Source organism: Gracilinanus agilis, chromosome 4 (assembly GCF_016433145.1).
Source record: "Gracilinanus agilis isolate LMUSP501 chromosome 4, AgileGrace, whole genome shotgun sequence".
Taxonomy (NCBI): Eukaryota; Metazoa; Chordata; class Mammalia; order Didelphimorphia; family Didelphidae; genus Gracilinanus; species Gracilinanus agilis.
In genome coordinates this window covers 155,559,706-155,586,448 of record NC_058133.1, presented here as the reverse complement: position 1 = coordinate 155,586,448, position 26,743 = coordinate 155,559,706, and the positions used below count along the sequence as shown (strand labels likewise).

The following is a 26,743-nucleotide window of genomic DNA, read 5'->3' as shown; positions in this document are numbered from 1 at the left end:
GAATCCTATTTTTGATTGTTAGATAATCTTAATTTGTCTTATAATATATGCTATTAAAATGTTTATGTTACTAAAAAAATTCACCTTTGCTATTATTTTCAAAGTGTTTTTACATTCCACAAGTCTTAGAAGTCAGAGAAAAGAGATTCCCTCAGCCCTTCTCTTACTATGTCAATGACAATGGAAAGATGCCATGAATATGAAAAGAGTTGTTTCAGAATTCAAGAATTGTAAATATTGTTGTCTTGTCATAAGCAGATTATACTTCCTAATTAAACCTGTTTTTCTTTAAGTTCACATCATGCTAAAGGGAAGCTACAACATAAGCCAATTTTTTTTTTAAACCCTTGTACTTCGGTGTATTGTCTCATATGTGGAAGACTGGTAAGGGTGGGCAATGGGGGTCAAGTCACTTGCCCAGGGTCACACAGCTGGGAAGTGGCTGAGGGCGGGTTTGAACCTAGGACCTCCCATCTCTAGGACTGGCTCTCAATCCACTGAGCTACCCAGCTGCCCCAACATTAAGCCAATTTTAACATGCTAGAAGAGTACTGTCAATACTAAAGCAGTAAGGAGCTATTATCAAGTTAAAATTACTGAATACTCATACTTCATGAATAAAATGTAAATCAATGGGCAGACTAGAAGCCTTCTCCTTTGCCAAAGAAACACAGCATTGATGATAAAACTGTATAACATTTATTGAGTAAAGTGACTTTTCTTTTCGTTTTTATTCTGACATGGATCAGGACTGATGACAGTGCTCACAATCCATTTTTTAAAAATCATTTATTTTTATTTTAATAACAAATTTCCACATAAGTTTTCTGGTTATAGGATCCAAATTGTCTTCCTTCCTTCTTCCCTCCCCACTCCCCAGAGCTGGCAAGCAATTCAGCAATTTAGTCTAGGTTATACATGTATTATCACACAAAACATTTCCATATTATTTATTTTTGTAAGTAAATAATCTAAAACTGAGACCCCAAAAGATATATACAAATAAACAAGTGATAAATCCTATGCTTTATTTATTTATTTTTAGAAATCCTTGACTTACATCTTAGAATCAATACTGTGCATTGGTTCTAAGGCAGAAGAGTGGTAAGGGCTAGGCAATGGGGATTAAGTGACTTGCCCAGGGTCACACAGCTAGGAAGTGTCTGAAGTCATATTTGAACCCAGGATCTCCCAACTCTGGGTCTGACTCTCAATCCACTGAGCCACCCAGCTGCCCCCAATCCTATGCTTTTCTCTGTATTGTCACCTTTCTTAAAGAACATGCCAAAGAGAATGTCAATTGAGCAATCATTGCAAAACCATGTTCTCTGTGGAAGGCTTCAGTATGAAGAGAAAGAGATGAGGAAGAATGTATAGTTACATAAACAGAAATGAAAAAAATTATTCCTTTCTACTCAGAATCTATGTAATCCTTTGTAATGAAATATTATGTCCTATTCTGAAATGGCTGGCTCTTTTGAATTGGCTTTTTAGAAGTATAAAAAATAATTTTCATAATATAAAAAGAGGCAGTGCACCTTCTTTCTTATGCCTTCATTCTCACAGAGGGCATTTCCCCCCCTAATTGCTTCTCACAATATTTACTGCTCTTTGATGTTGAGTTATTTTGGTCACATCTGACTTTTTGTGTACCTATTCGGGGTTTTCTTGAGACAACGATATTTTAGAGGGTTGCCATTTTCCTCTCCAGCTTATTTTACAGATGAGGGAACTGAGGCAAACGGGGTGAAGAGACTTGCCCAAGGTCATACAGCTAAGTGTCTAAGGCCAGATTTGATCTCAGGAAGCCAACTCTTCCTGATGCCAGGCCTGGCATTCAATCCAACGTGCCACCTAGGATTCAAGAAAATCTGAATCCAAATACAGCTTCAGAAACTTACTATTTGGGTGATGTTGAATGTGCCATTTAACACTCTATGTTCCTCAATTTCAGTTAAAAAAAAAAACAGAGATAATAATAGTGCCTTTATCCCAGGCTGTGAGGATCAACTGAGAAAATAAAAGAACTTAAGAGTGCAACAGTTTAGGTACTTAATAAAAATTTGTTCCTTTCCTCCATTTCTGATTAAATTGCTTAATGAATTACATTCTATCATTTACTTCATGGTAATTTAAAAAAGAAAAATAGATCTTTGGAATTGCTCTAATGGTCACAATCTAATTAATATTAAGACAAAGAAGACAATAGCATTTTTAAAGACTTGATCAATATGATAATAAGTAGCTTAACATTATAGGCAGCAAGAGAACCAAAGGATTAATGCCCAGCAGAGTCCTGCCTGGATTCTTGGTCTCTTACCTTCGGGGAGATCCATCCTCATGAGGCTGAATGATGACTACCTTGACTGTCACAGACGTACGCAATAGATCAATCATCTGTTCATGAGTCAGAGTGGCTACAGCCACTTTGCAGATCTCAACGAGGCGGCTGCCTTGACGAAGGCCAGCCTTCCAGGCAAAGCCAAAGGGTTCCACATCTGCTACGATCCCTTCAAAGTTGACATGGAAGCCGAGCTGGCCCAACCCATTTCTCCGCAATGTCATTTCCACAGTTTCACATCCTCTGGTCACTATCTACAGGGGTAGGAGATAATTAAAAAAGCAAAAACAAAACAAAACAAAAACAAAAAAAAAACCCCAAACAAAAAAAAAAAACCCAAACAAACACAACCTACTATTCCCCTCAATATGTCCCTCAAATTTTAATTTAGCAACCAATTTTTAAAACTGTTTGTTTTAATGAAATATGGTGCCCATCATATACAAAAATAGGATCAACATCACTTAGGCATTCATGGATGATCAAAGTTTTCCTCTGTAAAATTAATATTATGGATATTTTTCAGATCTCTAGAATCTGATGTTTCTTCTGTCTTTTCTAAAGAGGGAGAGTTAGCTCTCCACTTTCTGCAATATTTAAAGACAAAGATAGTTGGATCAGTTCCCCAGAACTGAAGTATTAAATATCCCCCCAAAAGGACTCAAAGCATAATCAATAATTTACTTCTTTCCAAGCAGATAAATATTTCTCCTTATAACTCAATAACCCAAAACTTAAGAATACTTATGATGGGCTAACAAAACAATTCTCACCCTTCTTTTTAAATGTGAGTTTTACAGACATGCAAGGTTTTATAAAGAAGTAAATTTAGGTGTGGTACAATGAGGGAAAATTTCTTAACAGAAACTACCCAAAAGTAGGACAGACTGTCTGGAGAGGTAGAGATTCTTCCTCCCACTCCATTGATGTCTCTAAGCAAAGACTGGGGGACCACTTGCTAGACATACTGCATAGGTGTTTCTCTTCCAGTTATGGGTTCCCTTCTGAAACCTCTTTCAGCTCTAACTCCTTTGTGATTTAATTTGGCTTCCCAAAATAAAATGTCTATTACTCAAGTACTAAAGAAATATAAAAATAGAGAATTTCTTTTTAAAAAGGGTGATATGACTCATAAAATGTTAACATAAAACATCCACTATTTTTACATAGTTTTTTAATGACCAGTAATTACTAGCAAGCTAAAAGATAAACTTACACACATACTGGGTGATTGGAAAGATGCTTTAAAAATAAAATTTGCTAAGAGTATCAAATTTTGTTTTCTCTTTTTCTGCAATCCATCACTCCTGGCTGACATGGTATAATTGACTACCATTATGCTGGTTAGTATGGGAAAGGCTGGTGTGAATTATGGGGGACTAATAGTATTTTTTGGCAGCTAATCTGCAAAGGGAAGACTCCATGAACTATACATCTATGCACACACTGCCCATCACCTCCTCTAATACTATTAAGTCACTAAAAAATGCTCCAAAGGAAGAGACTAATTCTGGACCCAGAACCAATGGGTAGGAAAAGGGTATCTATGTCCTCCTCCCTTCTTCACTTTCCTTTCTTTAACAAGTTCAAGAATTCCAAAGAAGTCTATACTAGGAAAATAGAGAGCAAATTCCAAAAGCCCATTTTAGGGTCTTATAAAGGAAATTGAAAAACTTATGGCCCCATCCCGTAACTGTATATCCCACCAAATTCCACTCGTTTGATGTTAGTTTTGCAGAAATTGCTGTCACTACTCCTCCAGTTCCCCTCAGTGAGTCACTCTTTCTGTGTGATTGCTACTTCCATGACAAGCAGATGTTGATTTCTTCCATCTCTCATTTACTATCAAGAGGTTAAAAGGATTGAGAAAATGTTGCTCATTAAGTAACACTTAATGATGATAATGGCATTAAGAAGCTCAAAGCTAGAAAACATCAGGCACATATCCCCAGGTCTGAACCACCAGATGAAGTCTCAGTTTAATAAGCAGTACATCTCCATGAGGCATGCTCCGAATGCCCATATAGTTATTTTAATAAAAGCTACATCTGTAGCAACAGCTGTGGAAAAGGGGCACCATGTATCACCATTGTGTTTGCTGTTTCTATAGTTACCGCTCTTCTATATGTTCTGAGTCATCCTCTCATACCTAGAAGTGAGGCTCAAGGATTAAAGAACTCTGGAGAGGAATCGCCACCCCTAGAGTTGGTGACTGAATTCTAAAAGGCTGAGGATTCCTATCTAATTCCTAACTAATATAAAAGACATCTGTAGGACCCTCAAGATAGAAGCACAGAATAAATTCTGCACCTTCAATTCTGTTCATTCTTCCATTTTATTCCTTTCCCACCAATCACAATCTTAATGGTGATTTACTCCTTCAAAAATATGTATTGAAGCCATTTCTAAGTGAAAAGAGATATTCTCACGAAGCCCCCACAAGAGGCCAATCACAAAATCTTTTAGAGGACTATAAAATGAAAAATCAAAATACAGGTCAAGTGCATCTTTGACAATACATCTATGAATATGTGAGTGGTAATGCTGAGACTTATAGAAGTCCCAATATTTGAACTTCTATAGGTTGAATTTCTTGACACTTCTGATTTGACTATTAGATTAACAGTTAAAATTATTTCTTCATTTCCCAGATGAAAGTCCTGATGTACAGAGGAGAAAAGAAAAATTTAATTATGTAGTTTCTTGATTGGTCAACTTTACTGAACATCACCATCATGGTGAAGAATCTCCTTTTGTTTTTAACTGTACTCTGTTCTTCTCATTCTCTCTCATCTCTGAAAACTATCCCTTTTGCTTTCCTTTTGGCCCCCTCTACAGATTCTCATTATTCTCAAAGCTTCATCCTAGCTCCTATTTTGTTGTTCAGTTATTTTTTAGTTGTCTCCAACTCTTCATGCTTCAATTTGGGTTTTTCTTCACAAACACACTTGAGTGGTTTGCCATTTCTGTCTCCAACCCACTATGTCCTTCCCTTATTACCTCTTTTTTAAATGCTTACTTTTGTTCTTAGAATTAATAATATGTATTGATTCCAAAGCAGGAGTGCTAAGGGCTAGGCAACAGAGTTTCCACTCAAATATTGCATGAATGCCTCAGTCTTGAATGGAAAATTAGGCACTTTGGCTTCCTACACCAAGTAAACATTCCTTTCTAATTACTATTGGGTTTTTTCCTGGAACCATAAGCTCAAAACTCAACTCTTCTCTTGACCTCACTCATACGGTTCTGCTCTTTTAGTTTTCCCCAATGTCTCTTAAGTTTTGCACCTTCTTTTCCTTTAACCACAGCTATCATGGGCAGTAGCAAGAACAGTTGATCAAAAGGCTTGGAATCAGATCATGCTCTGACAATTTACTAGTTATATGGCGATGAGCAAGACCTTTGGTATCAGTGAACCTTATGTTCTTTATATGTAAAACGGAAGTTTTGCCTGCATTCCCTAATGCACAAGACTGTCAGGAAGACTTCACTGCAAAATGCTTTGTAAGACAGTAAAGTGATGTATAAACATCACTTACCATTGTCCCCAAATTTCATTCCCTATATTTATGATAATTAAAATTTTTTTGTTTTAATGTTCAGGTTCTTCTGCCTGTTGCAATAGATATTACAAATAACTAGTAGCAAAAGCTTTGATTTAATGCCTCCAGAGGGCATGTCTCTCCTATATAAGCAAGAAGGAATCCATAAAACTATGAAACAGAGTTCAGGGGACAATAAGTATTTGTGTTCTACTACAAGTCTCTTGTGGCAAGTGTTAGTGAAATGAATGTTTTCTACAAGAACATGCAGTTCAAGCATATACTTGAGATAGATTCTATTCAGGCCAGTAGCCCTTTCCTTTGGATTTTATATTTCTGGACACGAGAATCTCTGTGAGATGGGACTGGAATGGGGCTTTTAAGCCAATAATTTTTTGTGAATGGTAGAAGAAAAAAAGAGGGAAGGAAATGGAAGAAGAGGGAGAAAAGAAAGAAAAAGAAAAAATGAGGAAGAGAAATAGCTATACATTCTCTCTTCCCTAAACTGTTTGGATCTTGGTCTACCTAATGAAAACCTACATATCTTTGGGGATGAGAATTAGACATGAGAAATATTATACCTATAGGATTTTAAAACTTTCCTCAAACTGAAAAAAAAAGGCAAATAGTAACAACCACTTCATTCTCTACTATCATCATTAATCTATATCTACTCAAGACTCATACCACAGAACACTTAAATTAGGTAAAAATGGACAAAAAAAAGACAAAAGAAAGTCTTAAAGCAAATGGGCAACATGTCTTTTTATATCTAAAACCGGAAATAATAATGAATCTTTTGAATATTTATTCTAATCTTACTGACTTACAGGAATACTTTTCTAAAACCTTCTTAAAGTATTGTCACTTAACGATGAATAATACATTAAAACCAGCAGATGGGGCAAGAATAGATCTGCTGGATAAACATGCATAGGTAGTTGAATTATATGTATTGATGTAGTCGTAGCACTCTATGGGGAGACAGTTATAATGGGCCTCTGGAATTGGCACAATTTCCAGACAACTCTCTTGTTCTTTTCTCAAAAGATCTCAACTTTTTCTCTGTAATTGCTTTTCTAATTTGGCTCTACCTAGTATCTGGAACTCACTAAGTAAACAGATATCCATCATCTTAGTCATTTCAGTTAATGAGGAGTCAGACAGGTAAATCAGTGAAGAGAAAGCCAAGCCTGGATAAGAAGATCCTGGGTTCAAATCTAGCCTCAGACATTTTCTAGCTGTGTGACTTTGGGCCAGGCACAATGTTCTTTACTGGTATTCAGCTCCATCCAAAGATAACCCTCATACAGAACACAGAGAGAGGCTGAAAGCCCAAATCACTGACCAGCAATTCTTAAGGAATGTGAGGAGATATTTCAAGGTCCTTCAATACAGGAGCTTGTCTTCACTCCTCTTCCCCTAGCCCCTCACAAGGTGCCATATTGATGAATGCTCATCTGCTCCCTAAATACATAAATTCCTGAAACATTTAAAGATGAAGTGCTAGGGGTTGGAGCAGTAGGATACTGGGAATTTCTTGGAAAGCAATTCATGGTTGGTCTACAAACAGAAATGGAGCAGAATTAAATTGGAAGAAAAATTTTAGCTCTTTGGAAGAAAAATTGTTCAATAAATTCTCTTTCTGTCATTACTAACAGCAAAGGAAACATCAGGACAATTTCAGCTTGGGACTGTCTTCTGCACATGTTGGGGGAGAAATAACCTCTTTCTAATAATTTTAGTAAATCTACTAATAAAATCTAATCATTTCTAATAATACCTTTTTCTAAAAATTTTGCTCATGGGGAAATTCCCTGATTAGTCAAGAGTGACTCTTGTATTTGAGGAATAAAGATGAAGAAAAGCCAATCACATCAACAATTGGTACTTACTCCTAATCTCTGAACAATTTCCCTTATATCATCAGTACAATTGTCCACTGTAGATAGAAGAATACATTCTCCTCTTTCATAAAATACTTTGATGCTCATTAACCCAGATGTCCATCCTATAACATCTCTGCAGGAACAGTTAAATACAACGTTCTTGGACTCCTTTTCAATCAACATAATGAATTCGTTGGAGATTCCTAGGAGGCATTCAATGTCTGCTGAGCGGCCAAAGTCTCGTGCTATGACGTTCCACATGATAGCCCCAACGCTGAACAAATGAGCATCTTTCCGTGGCTTCACTTTCTCCTTTTTCTTTGCACCTAATGTAATGAAGCTGAACTTGACAGAGGTATCCACTGTAGCAGTAGTAACAAAGTTTTCTGCCAGATCTTTCAAGTATTCCTGCCTTGTGCGGGTGGCCATAGCTCGAAACTTTTCTGATTTGTGGGCTGAATTCTCAGCATTGATCACTTTGGCTAAAAGGAAGTCCCTAAAAACTGCCGATTTGGGGAAAGTCACGCCTTTGGGAATCGGTGGACCAAATGGTGGCACATCTTTTGATCTGGAAACTCCAACACTGTAGGGCAAAGAAAAATAGAAGAAAAGAAAGTTAGTCATCAACATTTTCCATAGATCCGTTTTCACGTTAGCCTATATGACTCTGATGATCTTGCTCTACTAATTTTGGACTACTCCAAATTTTTTTCGGTGTAACTTCTTTATCAAAACTAGTCAAGTAACATAACTGGGTGATCTGCAGATTACTTTACTTGTGACTCAAAACAGGAAGGTTATGCTTTCTCAGCATCCCCCACAGAGCCAAGAAGAAAGGTTGGAAAGACGTTGGTTGGTTTGGGGATTGGGAATTCGAGTATGGGTTTTAGGAGACAATTAGCAAGGAGCACATCTATTTGAACCATTGGAGCTACCACCCATGAGGAACCTGAAAAAGCACATGCTGAATCAAGTAGCATGATGATAAGCTGGGGTGGTCCCCTAGGACTGTGTGCCACAGATACACCCCTAAACCCAGGATGTGCGAGCACAGACTCTACCAAACATCTGTTCTATCCATTAAGCCTATTCTAAGGAAGCATCTCATTTCCCTGTGGTAGAGAAGTCAACCAAAAGTATTTCCGTCAGCCTTCTATATCTGTAAGCTAACTAGGAGAACTATTAACAACAAAAAATTTCAATAATAAGATTAGTACTATATTCTTCAAATTTGGAAGAAAGTTGAAAGAAACTTTTAGAGATGGAAGGTTTAAGGTGGTACTATGTTAACTTATTTCACCTATAATATAATATTTTACTTACGATAAACCTGTAATATAAAATGTATATATTTTACTTGTAATATATTTTATCTATAAAATGCTATCTCACCAAATCTACTCCTCCTATCACTAGTTGTTAATTATTGTTTATTGATGCTCTACACACTGCATGAATTTCAAAAATGAATTGAATGGTCACTTCTCTCCAACAAGCTTAAACTCTGTTTGGGTTGAGGGAATAGAAAGAAATCGCAGACATAAACAAATGACTATAATTCAAGGAGAAACATGATGTATTCTAAGAAATATTCAGGTAAGTGTTAAGGAGACACAGAGAGCACAAACCTGGTTGGAAGACAAAAGACAGTTTCACAGAAGAGATGGTATTTGAATTAGACTCTAAAAGGATGGCAAGATTAGAAAAGGTTTAAATGCAGAGGAGGAAATGGAAGTGAGCAAAGACATGGGGGCAGGAAACTGCAGGACATATGGGGGAAAGGTTCAGTTGAATGAACTGTTATCTGATGGTGATGGAATACTACTGTGCTCTGAGGACTGGTGATCTGGAGGATTTCCATTTGAACTGGGAGAACCACAATGAACTGATGCAGAGTGAAATGAGCAGAACCAGGAGAATATTGTACACAGAAAGTAAAACATTGTGGAACAATCCAATGTAATGGACTTTGCTACTAGTAACCATGCAATAAAGCCAGGACACTCCTGAAGGACTTAAGTAAAAGAATGCTGTACACTTTGAGAGGAAGAGCTATGAGTGTAGAAATGCAAAAGGAAAACATATGACATTACTTATCACATGTATATATGGATATGTGATTTGGGGTTTAGGCCTTTAAAAAATCAAACTATTGCAAAAATGAATAATATGGAAATAGGTATCGAATGACAACATTTGTACAACCCAGTGGAATTGCTTGTTGGCTCTGGGAGATGGGGAACAAAAGAAAATGAATTGTGGAAACATGGAAAAATATTTATAAATAAATAAAAATTTAAAAAATAAAGTGAATTAAGATGAGGAAAAAAAAAGAAAGGCTCATATAATGAAGTGACATGAGAGAAAAGGATGCTTTGTGGCCAAACTGTAGAAGACCTTGAACATAGAGAGGTGTTTTGAATCTATTGTGTAGCTAAATAGAGAAGTTGATGAATTTTTGGAATAACAAAAATAGCATCTATTTGGTCCAAAGCCAATGGCATTTAATAAGCACTATATAATTTTGCTTATATTTTCTTTCATAATTTCTTATTCTTATAATACTTGTATTTTTTTTTAGTTGGCAAAGCCTCTCCCGATTCCAGTTCATTTTCGACTCTACTAAACTGATCTTCTGAAAGTACAGGTGTCTGACCAGAGTTTCTAGCATCTCCAAGGAGCAACTAGGTGGCACAGCAGATAAGAGTATTGGGGCTGGAGTCAGGAAGACTCATCCTCCTGAGTTCAATCTGGCCTCAGACTCTTCTGAGCTGTGTAACCTAGGGCAAGTCATTTAACCCTGTTTGCCTTAGTTTCCTTATCTCAAAAATGATCTGGAGAAGGAAATGGCAAACCATTCAAGTGTCTTTGCTAAGAAAACCTCAAATGGGGTCACAAAGTCAGCCACAACTGAAATGACTGAAGAATAACATAAATCATCTCCAGAAGCAAGTATAAAATCCTCTGTTGTTCAAAGCCTTTTATAATCTTCTCCCTCTTACCTTAACAGACATTTACTCTATGTTACTATAATTTATTCATGCTCAAATAGTCTAAAATTCAGTGACACTGGTCTCCTTACTATTCTTTATAAAAAAGACATTCTATTTCTTGATTCTAGGCATTTTTTTTTAATCAACTGTTCCTCATTCTTGGAATTCTCTCCCCATCTCATCTTAGTTTCCTTCACATCTCAGCCAAAATTTCACCTTCAAGAAGCCTTTCCAAATCTCCCTTAATACTAGTACCTCTTCCCTCTGTTATCTCCAACTTATTCTTTTTCTTTTCTTTCTTTTTTTTTTGTTTAAATCTTTACCTTGTGATTTAGAATCAATACAGGGTTCTAAAGCAGAAGAGTGGTAAGGGTTAGGAGATGGGGATTAAGTGACTTGTCCAGGATCACACACACAGTGAGGAAGGATGAAAGCAGATCTGAAACTGGGATCTCGGGTCTCCAAGCCTACTTCTCTATCCACTGAGCCACCTAGATGCCCTCTTATCACTCATTTTTAAGGAAAGGCACAGTAAGACTGGATTTTGCTGAGGGTTCTACCAATAAAATCTTGTCTGTGACTCTGAGCAGGCTGCCTGTCTTTGCACTGGATCTGAAGACTCTTCCAAGGGACTGTCAAGCTTATCACACAAGAGCTTTCAAGAACAGTGAGTTGCTTCCAGTGTTCTTGGGCTTTATGTCAGAGTAATGTATGATCACGGCAGTACCAGCTGCTTATCCAAACTAATGGCCATGCTGCTTATTTAGAGGGCTGAAACTAGAACCAAAAGAAGTAGCATGAGGCACAATTATGAAAGGGGGAAAAAGAAGAGGGGTGTGTAGTTGTGGGGAAATTATTTGATTCCGAGTGCCAAGAGTTCCCCTTTTAAGATATTTCACTTTCTTAAGTGGTAAAAAAAAAAAAAAAGAAAGAAAGAAAGAAAGAAAGAAAAGAAAGGAATCTATAATTAGGAACCAAGTAGGAATTTGGAGGGATAAAGGGGATAGAGGGGAAAGATGCAACATTTGAAACCAAACTAACCAGATAAATTAGGTCACAGAGACTCACCTATAACACACATTTTCAGTACAAGGATTGTGCACCTTGACAATGACAAAGACGTGCTGAAATTGAGATCGGATATTTTTTGGAGTAAAAGGAAGTGCTCCCGGCTCTTGGAAGACAATGGTAACGATGTCATTTCCTATGTGCCTTTTCCTTAGGAGCTATACATAAGAAATGGACACACAAAGAAAAGTGGATTATGAACGGAAATACTTCTTTATACATTTTTTAAAAATTGCACAATTCATTGAAGCTGATTTCAAAAACATCATTCAGAAAATAAGTGTCATTCCTTAGAAGCTAATGGCCATAAGCTTAGCATTACAGCAAGAAATCAGGTTGAAACTAGAGGCTCTATGGAAAGGAGCTCATAATCTAAGCAATCTATTCCTCTTTGATGAATCAGTCAGCTTCTTCTCATGTTTTATATCCCTTATGTACCATGTAAGCGTCTTGAGCACAAGCATAGTTGTTGGGGCTTTTTTTTGTTTTGTTTTATTTTGCTTTTGTTTCTCACAGATCTTGGCACAGTATTTTGCACATGCAGCCACTTAATAAATGCATGTATGATTGTATTCAATATCTTTTTACTAGGTTTCAATGATGATTAGAAGCTAAAAAAGTGAGGCAAACTCATTTTTATATCTAATATTTACATGTGTATCTGATATTTGTGTTTCATGTATTTTTTCTCTTGCAAATTTCAACTTCCTCTCATCATCTGTTCCATTATTTTATATAAACTCATTAAAATTAAATGCCTAATGGCCAAGGGGACCAATCTTTTATCCCTATTTTTGTTAAGCATCCTTCTAATCATCATGTAAGATTTACTCTCTTCTCTTCACTCTCCCTCATGTCCCATATCCAATCAGTCTCCAGGTCTCATAGGGCCCTCAACAAAGAGAATTCAACATTTCTCACATCTGTAGTCTTCCTTCTATTTAAAAAGGTACCACTTTGGGTTAGGTCCTCAATATCTCTCCTTAGACTACCAGAGGAGCCTCCCCATTGGTCTCCCTGCCTCCGACTGAAACCCTACCATCTCTGATCTGTCCTCCATATAGTTGTGAAATTTATACTCTTAAAATAGGATTGTCATTCTTCTGCTCAAAAAAAACTCATCACATTAATTATTCTGAATTTTCTCTAGGATAAACTTCACAAACTTCTTTTTGGCATTTAAAGTCCTTCACAGTCTGGCTCCAGGGTACATACTTGAGTTCACTGCATATTATTTCTCTTCATGAACTATATTCCAGCCCAAATGGTACAATTCATAGCACTCCTTCTCTCTGGTCTCTATATCTTTGTAGGGGCTTTCTTCCATATCTGGAATTCTCTCCCTCCTTACAAAACACCTCACAGAATCCCTACATTTTTTTAAGGGTCAGATCAAGGGCCACTTCTTACAAGCAGCTGATGTTGTTCTCCCTAGAAATTCCATTACATATATTTATTTATTTCATGTTTTTCTCCTTAATAGAATGTAAGCTCTTTGAAGACAGGGGTTTTATTTTTTTTGTCTTTTGATCACCAGCAAGATAACTGATATAAAGAAGAAAAAATAATCATGCCACTCTCATGCATGCATTTTAGGAAATAAAATTCTTCTGATATTCCCTGTCCTGGCCCCCACTCTCTCTGACCAAGTTGGCCAAATGATCTAGATATCCCATAAGTGGACAAGAGAACTAAGTTCTAGACATGAAAACTGAGTGACTTCACGACAACAAAAATAGGACTCTTAAATGTACATTTATTAGGTTTATTTAAAAAAAAATGTTCTCTTCTATCTTAGAATCAATACTGTGTATTGGTTCCAAGGTAGAAGAATAGTAAGGGGTAGGGAATGAGGGCTAAGTCACACAATTGGGAAGTATCTGAGGCCAGATTTGAACCAAGGACCCTCATCTCTCAATCTGAGCCACCTGCTTTCTGGCTTATTGTTAGGCTTTTTTTTTTTTTTAAACCAAATACAATTTCTATAGCCATTCATTCAGGAAGCTAAACAGAAATGAAATCTCAGCCTAGAGAGGAGAAGAGGGAGGATCATCGCTGTCAGGGCCAAGGAGCAAAACTGTGGGGTTCCACCTTACAGGTTGACAGTTGTGCCGGCGTTCCACATCTGGCAGCCCTTTCAATTAAACAGAGATAGCAGGGACACGGACTCATTAGGGGATGCATCGCTGCCGTCGTTAGAGCGATTCCTATCCAATTACACCTCCTTGTTAAGGTAGCACTTGTGGCCCACTTGGTGCTGCTCCACGGGGGTATTTAAATTGCAAGGTAGAGGAAACAGTAAGCACGGTTACCTTGACAACATGCTGAATCCATACTTCTCTCTCTAAGCACATTATTTTCCTTTGTCAAATGGGACAAAGGATGTCTTGAAGAGGTTCTACCTTCCCTAACCAAAGGCACCGGGCACACTTCTGAAGAAGAGGGTGAATTCACCAAGAAAGGTAAATCTAAAGATCTCTGGGTATCCACGAGGAAAACCAAGACGGCGTGTGCTATCCGTGGGGGTTCCAAAGATCCGCCGTGGCAAGAAGGCGAGCTGAGGCCCCTCTCAAGGACTGACCGATAGACCGTGCCGAGCCCTGAATACCTCAAGCGATTTAGACTTTTCAGCGGCAGGCAAACAGTTGTTTTTTCTCAGAACTAGTAACATTGACCATAGGAGAGTCACAGAGAGTCTACCCGATGAAAGAAAAGATACAGGGAAGGATGGGGTCGTCTCTAGCTACATGCACTCAGGGAAACGAGGAAGAATGAATCTTTCATGGACTTTCTGCTTCGATTAAGGAACAGGCTGCTAAAATGTCTTTGAGGCAGTGGATAAAGAGAATTGTCTTGTTTTCCCTTGGCTTTCCTGGTAACCTCTCACAAAGCCTCAGCATAAGAGGGGGTTTCATTAACTTCCATCGGAGCCCAGGCACACTGAAAGATAACCTTAATAAACTTTATTGGACAGAGAGGTAGCGGAGATATTTCTAGACTTGGAGTCAGAGGACATGCGTTCCAAGTGCTGTTACAGCGCCCTGTAAAACTACAGGAATTAGGCAGATCGATCTCTATGAGTCTCAATTTTCTCCTCTCAGTCTCCCTCTAGCTCCAATATTCTGTGATCATACAGAATCTATCTAGTTAAGAGTTCAGACTTTTTTTTTCTTTCAAAGCTGTGAAGAAACAAGAACGAGGCCTGGTGGTTAGGAGAAAATGTGAAAATATTGTTCTTTATTCAATTTCACACTGAAAGTGTTTAGACACTATAAATAGAGGGAGACATCCTAATTTTAGGGAATAGTGGATTCCTAATGTTAAAAATCTTCACGAGATGCTGGGAAATCACATCTTCTTCCACAAAACCTAGTTTAAAGCTATCAGAATCTAAAATGTTAGGCAAATCTTCATGATCACTTACAAGGGGGAGGGATTGTGTTTTTTAATGGATCTGATTCTAGGCACAAAAGTAAACCACAAAAATGGGAAGAGCAAGATTATGATTAATATTGTGATTTATAAAAGGCAAACCTAAAAATGTAACTTATTTTAAGATCAGAACACAATTTCATGAAAGTAAATAAAATGGATAACAGTAAAGATGTTCTTGCAGTAAGCAACCAACATCTGGTAGAGAACGCCTACAGCGCTTGAGTAGAAATTAAAATTAGTTCATGTCCTGGGTCTATATAGCAGGTGCTGAGATCTAAAGGGGTGTCCTCTGTGTCAATTAAAATGACCATGTTAAAATGAAAAATACTTTCCACAGCCAAAAGAAGGGACTGACGGAGTCTGATCAAAGGTCAAAACATGTCATAATCTTTCACTTTTTCTCCTTTGTGAGGTTTTTACTGTATGTGTGATATGGGTCTTCTGTCACAGCACAAGCAATTTGAAAACATGGACCACAAAAAAGCACTGGTATAACTTATATCAAACTAATTATAGTTTTGGTTAGGGATTGGAGGGAAGAGAATCTGAATCACAAAATGCCAGAAAACAATTGTCAAAATTGTTTCTACATGTAATTGAAAAAAAAATTAAAGAGTAAAGAAAAGAAGAATAAAGTAAGATAATTAAGAGAAAAACGTAATAGCTTTCTGGAAGATGACAGATGGTTCAGGAGAACCTAGTTGGTGGAATCTGATTCTATGCTTCCTCAACTGTTTCCTGATCTTGTTACTGTCAAAGAAAGGCTGCCCCTTTTAGAGCCAAAGATTCACTTGAATGGGAGCTCAGAGCACACTAACCCAAAGATTATTTGGAGCATAAATCCTCTGTACTTTGCCAATGAGTCATGCATCCTCCCATTTCATATGCGAACAATTCTAATGGTCAAAAAAGATTTTCCTTATTTCAGTGGAAATCTGCTTCTTTCAACCCATTGTTCCTAGTTCGGCCCTCTGGGCCTAGAGCCAACCAGGGACAAGCCCTTTTCTATATGACAACCCTTCAAATAGCAACACAACATTCCCTAGTCTCTTCTCCATACTCCTAATTTGTTCAATCAATCTTCATATATGGGATGGTTTCAAGACAACTTAAAAACCGATTTCTTGCCTCCAAATTTATATTAGACCTACCAAATAGAGCACCAATAATATAATAAAACTACAAAACAACAATTAAAAAAAACTCCAAAAATGATTTTATCCATGTTCTCTTAACAGCTTCCATTCTAGTTAATTTAATATTAATTATTATTACAACTATTAATTAAATAATAATATTAATAGTTAATTAAACTATTATCTTATTAATGAAGCACAGTATCTCAGATTTTAAAAAATAGCAACAGCAGCAGCAACACTGTTGATTCAATAGAAAAGGCATTAAGAAGATGTGTTACCATCTGCGCTGCCAGAGCAGGCTAAGAAAGGATCTGGTCTTCCCATCCCACTTGCAGCTATAACTTCCTTTGTATGTTGTCTCCCTGTATAAGAATGTGAGTTCCTTGAGAACAAAGGCTGTCTTGTTTTTCTATTTGTATCTCCAACATTTAGCACAGTGCTTGCTCAAAGTATTTGCTTACTAAATGATTTTTTTTCCTTTCATTCATTTGAATTAATTGATGAATTCATTCATTCATTCATCCTCAACTTACAGTCCACTAAAGCCCCTAATCAGTCAGTCTGTCAACATGCTCACTAATGCTAAGCACTATGAATATCAAGAAATAGAAAAAAAAGAAAAACCAAGAGTCCCTGACCTCAAGAAGGTTCCCATTTTAATAGCAGATACAACGTGTAAACAACTATGCAAAATATATATACTAAAAATGCATATATTTATGTAAGTTTTTATGTATAGAGATATATCTCTATATCTCTATATAGTATAAATGGTAGCTATTGTCAAAAGAAAGGCACTAGAAGTATGGGGTGGGATCTGAAAACCTCTGTTCAAATAGCAAGGTTCTTTTCTTATCTATATTAATCTAGATATCTATATGCATAAGAATAAGCTTTTTAACGTAAGTCAAGTGCTTTAAATTTCTCTTTTAATAATTTCATCTTGTTAAATTTATACTTCATCCAATATTTTGAGAAGATCAGTGTGGGGGTCTTGGGTTGGGGGTGAGGGGTAATAGAAAATGGGTTTATAGAAAAATGAGAACTAGACAGTTACTGGAATGGGAAGAGAGAACGTGACTGCCATATCCCCACACTGAGGTGAAGAATAGAGTCTAGAGAAAGTCATGGTTTCCCATATCACTTCTGGAATAACCGATAGGTGGCAAGCACAAGTAAAGCTGCCTTTCTTATAATGATCTTCATAAAAGTCTAAGGAGGACATGTGGCCCGTGTCACTCATGAGTAAATCTGATAGCTTTTTACTTGTCCCAAACATCATGTATATCTTTGTCCATCACTCTGTATTTCCTAATTTTTAAGATTAATTAAAATTAATTTAATTTAATTTTTTTATTTGATGCAAATTTATTTTACAAATTGACAGCTTCCTTCTTTATCATAATTAACTTTGTTTATTCAAATGCTTTGAAAATTTAATCAAAATTATGTATTATCTTTTAAAAAAGTTATTTTAAAATATTTTTTCATGTTTATAGGATTCATTTTTCTTTCCCTCCCCTCTCCCAGAGCCGACAAACAATTCCACTGGGTGTCTTTCCTACTTTTACTCTTGGTTGTGTCTTGGGCTTGCTAGGGTTTTACAAAAGCAGTGAATAGCCACTGGTTACAGTCAAATAAAAGAATTCAAATCAACTTCGATAAATTTTAAGTACTCATTCTGTAAAAGACATCAGAAAATGGGCACATAGTAACTAGTTTCTGCTCTTCTGAAGGTTAAATTCTATTAGGAAATTGTGTGTGCAGATGTGTGTGTATGTGTACACATATATATGTGTATATATAATATATGAGACACAAAGAGAAACAATTTCAAAGGAGTATAAGTGGATTTGTGTAAAGAAGACTAAAGCAGATACATGGGGAACTCACCAGTTAATTCAGACTTAAAAGAAAACTCAAGAAGCAATGCTAGGGAACGAGGAGAATGAATTAAAGAGTGTGGCAGTGTCCTTGAAACAATGGCATCATGTATTCAAAAGTTCAGAAGGAGCTAAGGTTGGTGAAGAAAACTAAGGACAACACAAAGGGGTGTCTAATATCTATATGGGGGGGGAGATTAAAGAAAGGCTAGGACTTCTGGTTGGGGTAGATGGAACAAGGCTAATGGATGATGGAGGGGGGGAAGCAGCTTCTTGATTCTTTTTTTTGCTTTTCTTGTTTGTGAGTTTTATTTTGGTTTCTGGTCAAAGACAAAAATAACTAACGAGAAATTGATATCCAAGATAAATAAGGATAAAGAAGGGGGAGCACCTTGCTACCCTTGATGAAATCAAGTCAGTGGCAGGAATAGCATGACAGTCACTAAACACTTATTAAACATCTACCATGTGCCATGCACAGCCCTAAGTGCTAGGGATCCAAAAAGAGGCAAAAGACAATCAAGCAAATGAATATGCATAAATGAGCTACTTACAAGATAAATACGAAATGGTTAACCGAGGAAAGACACTAGAATGAAGAGGGTTTGGGCAAGTCTTCCTGGAGAAGATGAGACTTCAGTTGGGTCTTAAAGGAAGCCAGAGAAGCCCCAAAGCTGAGATGAGGAAGGAGACATTTCTAGGCACGGAGGAGAAGGGGGACAATTTTCTTAAGGTTACAATATATTAATTATCTCATTGGTCCCTTGGAAATTTGTGTGCTAAGTAATCTAATGATGATTTTGGCCATTTTACTGATCTAGAAAGTGAGGCTGAAAAGCTGTGGATGGAACGTATGACTTTTTTAAAGCAAATATCCATGAGTTGGCAAGAACACTCGGCTGCATTAAGTAGCAAGGGGGTCAGCAAATCTAATTATAAATAATACATCCTCATTATATTAGAGCAGATTCCAACATATCACCCTTCTTCCATAGGGTCCCAAAGTGATATCAGTCAAATAACAAAGGCTATGCAATTTATTTTTCAAGATATCATGACTCAGTATAGGGGCAGGCACCAGGGGCTATATACAAGTAAACTTAAATACTGCTGTCCGCACAAAGTCATTGAATGAATTAGCATCTGTCCTTACCCTCTTGATTTTTAGAATACTCTCAAAGCAGACCTACATAAATGTATTTTTATATATTTATGCATCATATATATACACATATAGTCTTTTCATGTGAATAGTAGCGACTGTTACTGCCTTGCAAGTAGACAGCATTACTGCTGTAGTTTTCCACTAAAATCATTACTACTCATGATCATCTCTAGTGCCCTTTCAGATTAGATTTGCATGCCAGAAAAGTTGTGGCTTCTCCATATGCTATTCACAGAAGGAACTATATTAAATTAATTGAACCCTAAAATAACAAAGAGTCTCCAGGGTCCACAGCAATGAGAAGAAGATGAAACTAACCATCCATATAAAAAATGAAGTAGATAAAAAATAATATATTGCCTAGACTTGCCATATGTAACCACTCAAATCATAGGAATGTCAGATGGAGGACAAACTGGGTCCAAAAGTGGCCAAAAGACAGAGCTGGATTGTGTTTGAGGAAGTGGACAGAGCTTTCAATGATCCCCAAATGCTTGTTGTCACAAAAGTCCACCTCTAATTCTAATATCTTGGAAAATTTAGAAACGTGAATAACTTGAAAGGTAATGTAAGTCTCTATGGTGACCCTAAGCAAGATAAATCATGTTATTAATAGTAAACTGTATTCAATGACTGTAATCCAAGAGCAATTATTGAAGGAATGTATGATGGAATAAGGAGGAAGGCTGATAATGTCATACAGCAGAAAGACAATTCAAATAATAATCAATAATATAACATTTCAATGTATGAAAGAACAGCAAATGCCTTATTTTGGTGAGAAATAAAAACAAAACAAAACAAAACAAGAGAAGGCAGTTAGGTGGCTCAGTCCATAGAGCAGTAGGCTTGGAGAAGGAGGTCCTGGATAAGTCATTGAACCCCATTTGCTTATCCCTTACTGCCTCTTTTGCCTTAGAATCAATATTTAGTATTAGTTCTAAGAAGACATGGATTTAAAAGAAATAAGAGGAAGACGCTTCCCCCCATTCTATCCACTAAGCCAGGGGTTGGCAACCTTTTTGGCCGTGAGAGCCATAAACGCCACATTTTTATAAATGTAATTTCATGAGAGCCGTACAATGCTCACAGTGAGCGCTCCTGTAATAGCGCCTGAAAAAAAATTGACTTTATGGCTCCTGCAGAAAGAGCCGTATCTGGTCCTCAAAAGAGCCAGATATGGCTCAAGAGCCATACGTTGCCGACCCCTGCACTAAGCAGAGACCTCTTCAAGGGACTTCTGAAAAATCCCAGCAAAAAAAGAGCTTTGGGATGAAATCGTGGATCCACAGTACAAGGGAGTTACATCTGAGAGGTCCAATAAGGCTCACTTTAAGAAGAGGGATCAGCAAACAATGGCCTGCAGACCCAACCCTACATGAGGTTACTCTAAGGGAAACACTTTCAAACAACAATGTCTAGGTTATTTAAATAGCAAATACACAACCATTGATCTAAATACTTATAGTCTAAGTGAGCTGTTCCTACTTAATTGGGAAAAAAAGAGAGAGAGAGAGAGAGAGAAAGAGAAAGAGAAAGCACCAGAAAAAGAAAACATACCTGTTGTCTATTATTGGGCATATAGGGTAGCATAGTTGACACATGAAACATTACTTCATAATCTTTATAGGTGGTATAGAGAGAATGGGTTCCTGTGGAATCAGCTGAAAATAAAATTCAATTACAAAACAAAGTCAGGAGAATTCAAAACATGTACCGTACAATATTTAGATATCAAAGGTCATCACTGGCTAGAACTCCTCAGTTCTGGAAACTTGGGAAATAGCATAATGCCACCTATCAATAGTTCTCTCTATCCACATTGCCCTCAGGTTCCGCCTTCTTCCTATTCAATCTCTATCTATGTACCTTATATTTTTTCTTGAACTTCCGACTGGATGATAGACAGGCCATTGACAAACTGTAAGAGGGCTTTGATGAATGGGTAACAATGGGCACTGTTGTTCATCTGTGCAAAAAGGTCAGGGACCAATATGTGACTATTAATCTCTAATATACTCAATACTCATGAAGATTAGCCCTTTGCCACCTAATTCTATTTGTGATGAGTTCTTGAAAATGAACAAAGACTCAAAGTTATTCTAAATTATTTCTTTAAGGAATAATTCCTTCCTTCGTTCCTTCATTCCGTCCTTCCTTCTACTCTCTCTTCCTCTCTCTCTCTCTCTTCCTCTCTCCCTTCCTTCATCCTTTCTCTCTCTCTCTCTCTCTCTCTCTCTCTCTCTCTCTCTCTCTGCCTGTCTCTGTCTCTCTTGTTTTACCCTACCCCCAGAATGAATAAAATAGTTATAAATAGTAATACTAAATCACTGTGTATTTATTTGTATTTATGTGTATACATATAAATATATACATATATGCATATATCTATATTCAATAAACTGCAATTTTTGCAATAAGGATAATCATGGCTGTTTAATTCATCACATCTTATTAGTTCTGTTGTTGTTCAGTCATTCAATTGTGAATGACTCTTTGTGACACCATGGACCCTATCATACCAATACTGTCCATGGGTTTTTAATTGGTGAAGATACTGGAATAGTTTGCCCTTTCCTTCTCCACTGGATTAGTTCCAGGGCTGAATGAAAACTGAAAACATGAAGAAACCTATGATCCCACCAGCACCATTTTAGAAATAAGTAAATGATATTCAAGAGTTTGCCCAAGACTAAGCAAGGAGAAAACAAATTTAATCTAAGAAATCTCCCTCTCACTCATATTTAACTCACAACCTCCTATTATATATATATATATTTTGGCAACAAGAAAGAAGCTTCTTTAACAATTGTTATTCACCAGCACCTGAAACAAAGACATTCTTTGTACAGGCACTGGAGATACCAATAATTTGAGCTACAAATTACTTGAACATTCATGTAACTTTAACATTTTTTTCTATTGTGTTCTCTATTAATTCCTTTGCAAAAAGGCCACTTCTAAGATTTGTCTAGAAAATATATCTTGTAAAACCTTTAGAGATTATGAAAATCATTCAAATGAGGTGATTCGTTGGCTAAAGGTTAGGGCTCAAAACATAGAGATATCAATAAATCAGCTTCCAGATTGACATACATGCTATTAATCTAACAATCCAATACTGATTATAATTTTGGAAAACAAGAGGTATTTTCATCCTTAACCATTCATTAAACGGGAACAGCATATTTCTTACCTTTCAATGAAGTTTGTAGGAAGTAATATTCCATTTGAATTCCCTTGGCTAAAAGCCTTGAAATTGAACATTGTTTTGGAAGTGAGCAAGCACATTTATACTATAAAGATAAAAGCCCCTTCAATGAGGAATTGAATTACTTGGCTCACTCATAAAAAAGCTGAAGGTCACTGACTAGAATGGCCCAGGTATATTCAATTACTCCCAACACAACAGCCTCTTATTACAAAGGCTAAAATTTAGTATGAGAATTACTGGTGACTATTTAATAGTTTGTGGCAAGAGTCTTTAGGTTCAGAAAACAGCAAGGACTAGAGAAGGGTCCATTTTTAGAAAACCCAGTTTTATAATGTGGTTCCAACTTGTCTACACCAAGCATTATTGCAAAAGGATTTCCCAAAGCTAATAAAGTTTCTGAAGGAAAAAAAAAGATATACTATTGTTGCAAACCTTATTGTCTGTACATTTCTACCCTGAGACATAACATATTGTGATTTCGTTTTGACAGCTCGCCCTCTTTGCTGTTTTTAGAAGTGAGATGACCTCCCTAATGGTTTTGTATAAACCCTTCTTGGGCAGCAAAGCCCATTTGTATCTTGGCATTGTAGCTAGAGTGCTGGACAGGGAAAGAGGATGAGCTGTGTTAGAATCCCACGTCAGATATTTTGCACAGTGCCTGGTACAGACTAAGCTCTTACCTAGTCCCTTATTCCCACATTCTCTTACATTTAATCTTGTTAGAAACTTAGATTTTGAAGTTAACTTTCAGCGTTGTCAAGTCTATTCTCATTTTACAGAGTAAACAGAGAATCAGACAAGTTGAGGGAACTAATTTAAGCAAGACTAGTATCCAAGTCTATTTACTGTCAGGAGTCAGGTTTCTGTTATTCTTTGGACACATATTAGCCGTCATTATGCTAGGAATTATGCTATTATCCCCTTTTTTTCCTACAATATACAGTTTCCTGAAGGTAAGATTATGTGTCATACTTTTCTGCCCCACCAGTGATGCCTAAGTATAGTGCATATAATATTTAATGGGAGTTCAAAAATGTTTCTGAATTAGCTAATTTAATATCATTATGAAAATGTTAGGATTTCAGATGCATCTATAGGTACCTGGAGATTCCCTGGATCTCTTGAGTAAAAAGTACATTTAGGTAATATGTTAAATTAACCTTATAAGACCAAGGTATTAAAATGGTATTTTAGCCATCTTAGTGGTGTTATAATTTTAACTAAATGTAATTTTAATGTTACTTTCACTCCCACACTATTGGGTAGAGATGTATGGTATAGTGAAAAGACATCAAAATTTTCTGAAAAAAAAAATGTTAATGCCTAAATTGATCAAAAGTGGAACTCTAATGACAACTACATATATTGCTACGTTCAGCAATACAAACAAATATGCATTTGCTGCTTAATCTAGGGAGAGAATAGCAATAATTAATGATCATTAGCTGACCTTCTAGAATAAATACTGTTCAAATGGGAAAAACATGGTAGAGTAAGAATAATAATAGTTCATATTTCCATTGAGATTTAAGGTTTACAAAGTGTTTTACATATATTATTATCTCATTTGAGCCTCATGGAAATCTTGAGAGGCTACTGAGAGTATTATCTCTTTTTTACAGATGAGTTAACAAAGGATGAAAAAAGGCTAAATGAGTTGCCCAGGTCAGAGAGATGGAAAGTGTCTAAGAAGAGATTTGAACCTAGATCCTCGTGGTACCAAATTCAGTACTCTATCCACGCTATGCCACGCTGCCTCTCAAAAAACTAGTGGATGAGGGCTCTGGTGCCTCCTTAGCTGTTTATCCTTGGGAAGATTACTTTATGTCTCCAAGAGTTCATTTCCTCCCCAGTAAAGCAGTGGTGTCAAGCTCTTCTAGAAATGGGGCCACTAAACCACAGTGGAGGATCCCTATCCACTGTTTATTAACTTAGAAAACCATATAATGACATTATCTGTGTTCTATTATATTTTTATTTATTTTGTTAAATATTTCTCAATTATATCTCTGCTGTAAAGTAAATAAATTAGCTACATGGTCTCCAAGGTATCCTCTAGCTCTAAAAAACTGATTTGTATGTACACATAAGTGTTTTCATTTTTATCTTTCTCATTAGACTTTAAGATCCTCAAGAATAGAGACTTGTTGAGTTTTTTACTTTTTTACTTAATAAATGCTTATTGCTTTTGCTTTGCTACATGCTTGACTTTACTTAATTGTAGGTTTGTTTGGTTTTTTAAATCCATGAATTTGTTTCCATCCACAGAATATGTAAACAGCCTAGTCTTGGAGAGGGACAGTCTTTAGAAGTTAGTCAGTATGGCCTCCTCTTTTTCAGTGGAGAATTTGTCAAAGGAACTTTATAAACCGCACTGTAATTTGTTTTAATCCGATTATTTTAAATGAAATAATTCCCATAAAGATAGGCAAAAGAAAAATAAGGTAAGGTGACTAAAGCAAATAATTCTGTCCTAATGAAAAAAACATTAGAAGAGTCTATTAAAAAAAGATAATTCGGGGGCAGCTGGGTAGCTCAGTGGATTGAGAGCCAGGCCTAGAGACTGGAGGTCCTAGGTTCAAATCTGGTCTCAGGCACTTCCAAGCTGTGTGACCCTGGGTAAGTCACTTGACCCCCATTGCCTACCCTTACCACACTTCTGCCTTGGAGCCAATACACAGTATTGACTCCAAGAGGGAAGGTAGGGGTTTAAAAAAAAAATAATTCCTATGTTTTAAATAGGCTGCCTCTTCAAGTACTAATATTTGCTCTGAACAAAGGAATCTGTCAAAGTTTCACACTATAATGTGGTCCAGCTACTAAATATTCTTCACCTCCTGCCCCCAATGCAAATTCAACTCCAAGAAAAGAAAAAGTTACATGGTTATGCACGTTAAGAGCACTTTATGACCAGGAAGCAAATGTGCCAATTTCCTTGTCATACACTTGATGAAGGAGGCTTAAGTCAAAGAAAGAAAATGTTAAAATAGTTTTCTACAACCATAGGGATTTGGTCTTTTTGTAATGATGATATCCAGCCTATGCCACTGAGAAATGGACATCATTTGGGGGTGGGGGGGCTCATCAAGGAAATCTACATGCTTAAGCCTTCTTGTGTGCTTCTGGGGTCATGAATACCGGGGCAATGTGCTCCTAAGTGATGATTTATCAATGCACCTAGTCCTAGAAACTTAAAACTTTCACACATTCAAAACAACTTACTTTTAGTATCTAGCTGAGCTCGGTATTTGCTAAAACCTTTCAACCGTACTCTTTGGCCCAGAAGATCCAGGAATTCTTCAAAAGCAGGTCCTGCTGTCTCATTGTTATACATCTCTTCCTCAGTGCCCTGGCCTGCTTTGCAATAAAGGATCCCAATCTTGTGCTGAAAGCTCAGCTGAAATGAAAAGAATTTAAAAAAAAAAGGCAATTACTTGGCAAAGAGTCTCAGGCAGCATCTCAGAGTAAAATTAAAGCCACAGAAGCTTAGAATTATGTTTTCAGAAAAGCAAGCCAGAACAATCCCCAGAGGTAAGATGATAATCGGCTGTTAATGGACACGATGCTACAGGAAAAAAGGAAACACACACACACACACACACACACACACACACACACACACACACACACACACACCAGCACCACAAGAAAAAAAATCCATGAGACATAGGCTGGAAATTTTTTTTAAAAAGAGATAAAGAATATAATTTATGGCTACCTGTGAGAATATAATTGATGGCCACCTGTGATGAGCCAGTTTCCCCAAATTCACAACTGTAAAAATAGTACTGTATACTCTGTGTTATAATTAGCACTATCTAATTGTCTCTTCTCTCAGGTCAAAACACAGGCTAGAAAGTATTTTCATAGACTGTTAGCTTTTAAAAGCTTCTTATATTTCATCCCTAAAACTTTCCTATGTGAGCATATATTTTATATATACATGTGAATATATAAAATATATGTCCATTTAGACCAATATCACAAAATATTCATGCTGTAAGGGATTATAGCAAACATCAAATTCAGCCCCATTGTTTTTCATCCATGGGAGTTGAGAGAATTTCTTTCTAC

At 36.7% G+C, this 26,743-nt stretch overlaps 1 protein-coding gene across 2 annotated transcripts in view; it reads right to left on the bottom strand.

Annotated features, from left to right (window-relative positions):
- The window catches only part of SIPA1L2 (signal induced proliferation associated 1 like 2), a 126,774-nt gene that overhangs the window by 67,340 nt on the left and 32,691 nt on the right, over positions 1 to 26,743 (bottom strand). For both annotated transcript variants that reach the window (XM_044673060.1, XM_044673061.1), the window contains exons 4-8: positions 25,892 to 26,066; positions 21,016 to 21,119; positions 11,834 to 11,991; positions 7,779 to 8,355; positions 2,321 to 2,595 (exon numbers count right to left, since the gene is read on the bottom strand). In XM_044673060.1, the coding sequence (XP_044528995.1) occupies positions 2,321 to 2,595; positions 7,779 to 8,355; positions 11,834 to 11,991; positions 21,016 to 21,119; positions 25,892 to 26,066 (1,289 nt within the window). The remainder of the gene's footprint in view (positions 1 to 2,320; positions 2,596 to 7,778; positions 8,356 to 11,833; positions 11,992 to 21,015; positions 21,120 to 25,891; positions 26,067 to 26,743) is intronic.